The 5,504-nt window shown below is 42.1% G+C and overlaps 1 protein-coding gene across 5 annotated transcripts in view; it reads right to left on the bottom strand.

The window, feature by feature from the left end:
• Positions 1 to 447: 447 nt before the first annotated feature.
• Positions 448 to 5,504, bottom strand: part of CHD8 (chromodomain helicase DNA binding protein 8) — a 58,514-nt gene continuing 53,457 nt past the window's right edge. For all 5 annotated transcript variants that reach the window (XM_074234911.1, XM_074234912.1, XM_074234915.1 and 2 more), the window contains one exon: positions 448 to 1,949. In XM_074234911.1, coding sequence (XP_074091012.1) covers positions 1,359 to 1,949 — 591 coding nt within the window. In that variant the 3' untranslated portion in view covers positions 448 to 1,358. The remainder of the gene's footprint in view (positions 1,950 to 5,504) is intronic.

The raw sequence follows: 5,504 nt of genomic DNA, 5'->3' as shown, positions 1-5,504 counted from the left end.
GCACGCATCCTCACGTGACTCGAGCGGAGACGCGCCCGCTACATCCACGCTCTTGCACGTGGTCTCCCCGAGCACCTTCTCCTGGCGAGTAGCGGTGGGGGCCGGAACTCAGGAGAGCCGCGAGCCACCGCGCGGCCCCGCCCCGCACGTGAGGAGGCAGCGCGCGGCCCGCGCCGGCGGCGCGCGGGCCGGGGAGGCCCCGCCCCTATCGGGAAGGGCTCTGGGGAGGCCAGAAAGGCCCGGCGGAGGTCCGCGGGGCCCCCCGGGGCGGGCCCCCCGGCTGGCATCACCCGTTCTTTGCCTCCCTCCCTCCCAGGCCTTGGCCGGCCCCGTCCGCACGGGCCACCTGTAGGGGCCGGTCCCCGGCGAGGGGAGAGCCCATCCCTCTGCCATGTGGGGTCTGGACCGCCTGGAGTCAGTGAAACCCAGGCCCGTGGGGAGCCTTCTTTCCGATGGCCGGAAGATGAGACAATCTTGGCCCTAGCTTCAGCTACTTGTGTCACTGAAATAGTAAAACGGGGAGGGGGAAGTGCCAAAATAGAGCAGGGTGAAACCAGCACAGGAGGCCAGCCGGAGTCTTGCATCTTATTTCCCTCTGGTTTAACCAAAGCCTGAGTCACAGAACACACGTTAATGACCTTGAAAAGCAGCAAGGCTGTATATCCCTGTTTAAATCCCTGTTAGGACCAGAGTAAAAAAAGCATGGAGAAATTGTTTTTTGCCGCCCCCCCCCAATTTATAATCTGAACAAACCAAACCACACTTTCCTAATTTACCTACTATAACCTCGATTCAATTTCAAAACTGCACATACATTCATTGGCCTGATGTGGGATAGTCTGAATGGTATGCCCAGAATGAGCACCCTTACTCATTTAAAATAATTAGCATTATTAGCATTTTACCTCAGGAGCAAAAACAGCACTGGGGAAGAATGGAAAAGGATTAACTTAAATTTATTAATGCCAAGGGGAAGGAAGGTAACAGTTCCTGACCCTCCAGCCTGTGTCCACAGTTCCAGCAGGAACAGGCTCTGCCAGAGGCTGGGGCCAGCACTATAGTCTGTTGTTAATGAAGGTGTCCAGGGAAGGGGTAAATGAGCACACCAGCTGCTCCAGTCTCCATTCCTTCCCCAGAAATGAGGAAGTGGTTATGTATTATTTGATGAGTTACCCTGCCCACCCAATCCTCTCATGTTTGGGAGCAATTAGGTACAAATTTTCTTTTTCTTTTCCACCTCCCCAAGTCCTGGGTTTTCCCATCTCTCTCCTGCCCCTTTCTTTTTTCCACAGTCCAAGGGCCAGAGTGAATGAAAAAAATTCATCAACCACTAAAGCAGTGGGAACCATGCTGGGACCTCAGTCATCAGCGTCTTCACTGGAGTCCGAGTTGGCTGGCATCATAGGGTCATCAATGAGCGAGAAGTCCCTTTCTGAGCTATCATAGCCCTGAGATAAGTCATCATCATCTTCCTCATCATCTTCCTCTTCCTCATCCTCTTCCTCTTCCTCTTCCTCCTCTGGTTGCAATGGTGGCAACCTGAGGGCTGTGCCTGCAGAGGTGGTAGTAGCTGGCGTGGAAGGGTAGCTAGAAGCTCTTAGGCCTGGGTGGTGGTGATGGTGGTGGTGGTGATGGTGGTGGTGATGTTGGTGATGAAGCATTGTGCTGGAGTCTACATGAGGGGATGAGACTGTACCTCCCATCACAAATGGCACAAAAGGCAAAGATGTAGAGGTGGTACTGCTGTGACCTAGTGCTGATACAGGTTGTAGGCCACTGCTACCATGCTGGAAGGTACTATGCAAAGACAGGGGTCCAGAACCCCCACCCTGCATCAGGGCCACCATCTTGGAGAGGTCTGGCCGTACCCTGCGGGCTCGCTTCTTACTATTGTCTGGTGCAACTGGGCTTGGCAAGACCCGGTTGAACATAGTATCAGACAGATGACCCTGGGAAAGGGGGGGGGGGAGACAAGGGGAAAAAACAAGTCAAAACAGATTTCATATACCACAAAAGCTTCCTCTCAGCATGCTTCATTGGTTTATTTTTGTAGTATTTTAGCACACTCCAACTGGTGTATATGTAGGGGGATGTTAGACTAAGTAAGTTAAAGCATGGTATTAATTATGCCAAGGTCATAAATTTGATAGCTTTGAAGGCCAGCTTGGTTTGCTATTACATAAATTCATAGGGCAATTCCACCTCACCCCAGCTACTTGGCTCAAAAACCCACATTTTTTTGGCAGTGTAATTACAAGGATCCAATTTAGTTCTAAAGTAAGAAGAAATGCAGAGGTGGAAAAAGTATTTAAACATACATATGTATATAAACACACATACAGAATATGATGGCTAGTTTTGTTGAACTACAATTCCCCTTCCCTTTTTTTATTCTTTGTTAAAAGGGATGCATGCTCTCAAAGGATCAAAGATAGGAGGAGGGATGTATTTGGATATGAAAACAAAATATACCAATAAAATTAAAAACAACAGAAATGAGCAGGGCCATTTCAAAATTTGTCTGGTTTACTAAATAACTTCTTCAACAATTTAAAGTATATAAATAATCATGGTAGTTGTAATGTGATTTTCACATATGAAGGGCAACATTCTTAAGATTTTACCATATAAATGCACACTAGTGCATCAGGGATGGAGTCAGGAGACTTAGGTTCAAATTCCAAATCTGACACTAATTGTACAACTGTGACCAAATTAACTTTAGATGTTTAACATCTCTTGGCTTACATTTTTCCTATTTCTAAACTTGAGGGCACCAGATTAGTTGATCTCTAAGTTCACTTTTATGCTCTAGGATTTTATTTATAATCTATTCATACCCTTCCCTGCCATGAAAAACAGAATATCTTAATGCTCTCACTTATAAGGTATAGGTTTGACTACTCTACTAAATCCAATTATAATACAGCTTTAGAATTACAATCCAATTCCTTAGTTTTATTTCATAATTATGCCAGTGACTGTTATTCACCACTTAAAATTCACACTAATCATCTAAGAATATATTTCTTTTAATTGGTATGCAGACTTTTAAAAAGGTCTTTCAGTTTAAACTGAAAAGATGAAGGGATTGATATCTCTTAGAACTGGTACTCTGTCAATAATAATAATAATATACTTAAATATATGTGCTTTTCCCCACAATAGTCTTTCTCTGATGGCTATGCTGGGAGAATGTAAACTCTGGCCAATCCTATTTAGAGCCAAGAAAACTTCCCATAGAAGATGAGGAGTCTGAGTCTTGGTCTGAAGCCTTGGTAAATTAGGATAGATTAATACCTGAGATGGATAGAGGGTGATTAGCTTTTTTGGTCATAGCAACTCTTACAAACCATCTACTTAGTTCTAGAGTTATAATCTACCTAAGTTCAAGAGTACCCATATCAGCAAAATCTCAATCCTAAAAGTACTGACATAAATATATACAGGTTGTATCAAAAGTCTTAGTGCAAATTTTTTTTTTAGGTTTTTGCAAGGCAATGGGGTTAAGTGGCTTGCCCAAAGGTGGCCACAAAGCTAGGCAATTATTAAGTGTCTTTGGCCGAATTTGAACTCAGGTCCTTCTAGGGCTGGTGCTCTATCCACTGAGCCACCTACCTGCCCCTTAGTACAATTTTAAGCTGAAGCTTGAGCACCCTCTATAGAGATATGTGTGAACTCATTCATACACACACAGACACACAGACACACACAGACACACAGACACAGACACAGACACAGACACAGACACAGACACACAGACACACACACACACACACACACACACACACACACACACAGAGTTTTCTCTTTGTCTCTCTGGAACATGTTGATACCATCAATGTAAGACACCTGTGGTACTTTGAAGGCTGATTATTGAGAAACACTAAGATGAGTTTTTTTATTTATTCCTTCTCATCAATAAATGTAACTATCATATGTTTTTAAAGAAAAAATAGACAATTTCTTTATCTCTTATGTTCCCTCATCTTTAAAATGAGGGGATTACATTTAACTACTTTCTAAGGTCTTTTATAATTTAAATTTAGATTCTATGACATAGTTCTTGCCTACTAGTATATAAAATATACCCTCCTTTTCCTCCACCAAAAAACCCACACCCTATATGTATACTCAGATGGGTAAAACAAGAGTGGTTATTCACTTTACGAAAAAATTTCCATCACAGAATTCTTTTTTCCATAATTGCTCTTCTGAGCAATTAAAATGCTGTGATTCAGGGGACAAATTCATCAAAAAACTGTGGTAAACCTGTATAAACAACATGATGGAGACAAATATAACAAGTCCAGGTTGCAATCACCTGTTTAAAGTACCAAAATGAGGGAAAAACTTCAGATGTTTAAACAGCTGACACAAACTATTGGAAAGGTAGGAAAAAAAATATAATATGTCCCTGGTCCTGTCAAGACCTAGAAAACTGCTAACTGTTAGTTAATCCCAACATGTTTGGAATTAACCATTACCTTGAACTATTCTAAAATGTCTAGTATATTTTTGTTTTTTTTTTTAGTCAGGATGAATTAAAAGTAACTTTGTTTTAAGATTCTTGGGATTAATTTAAAGACAGAATACTATAGTACCATAAAAACACTACATATATGTATATGTACATATGTTATCTATGTATATATTTTATGGATCCCTCAAGAGGCTCAAATTCTACTCTTTTACTGGTTGAGTTATCCACATATTTGCAAGATACATTACTTCAATCTCATTATTCAACTGAAACTCCTCTCTTCAAAGTTACCAATGATCTCTTTTAATTTTATTTATTTAAGGCAGTGGGTTTAAGTGACTTGCCCAAGGTCACACAGCTAGGCAATTATTAAGTGTCTGAGGCTAGATTTGAACTCAGGTCCTCCTAACTCCAAAGCCGGTGCTCTATCCACTGTGTCACCTAGCTGCCCCCTCCAATGATCTCTTAAACCTGGCCTTTCCTTAATACTCATCTCTAAAAACTCTTAAGTACGTGTTACCATTTATCAGTCTCCTGGAATACAGTATATGCTTAATTAAAGTGTTTACTGACTGCTGACTCTGTCCTTTCTGGCTTTTCCTGCTGCTGTTCTTATTTGGTTTCCCTTACTAGTCAAACTATTCCTCAGTTTCCTTTGCCGGATCATTACCCATATCCTACCTTCTAACCATAAGTGAATCTCAAGCCTCCATGCAGGGTTAATTTTTTTTTAAAAATTCTCTCTTGGTGTCCTTACACAATTCCTTTAGATTCAATAATCATTATTATGCAGATGACTATCAAATTTATATATCCAGCTATGGTTTCTCTCCTGAGCACTAGTCTCATCTATCCCACTGTCTAATGCCATTTTGAGGTGGATGTTTTTCAGGCATTTCAAACTCAACATATATCCAGAACAGAACTTACATTTTGACAAAAGACCCAATCCTTTTAAAAATTTTCCTATTTGGGGGTGGCTAGGTGGCGCAGTGGATAGAGCACCAGCCCTGGAGTCAGG

The sequence above is a fragment of the Macrotis lagotis genome, chromosome 4, assembly GCF_037893015.1.
Source record: "Macrotis lagotis isolate mMagLag1 chromosome 4, bilby.v1.9.chrom.fasta, whole genome shotgun sequence".
NCBI lineage: Eukaryota > Metazoa > Chordata > Mammalia > Peramelemorphia > Peramelidae > Macrotis > Macrotis lagotis.
The sequence above is the reverse complement of the archived record's forward strand: the minus strand, read 5'-3'. Positions and strand labels throughout refer to the sequence as shown.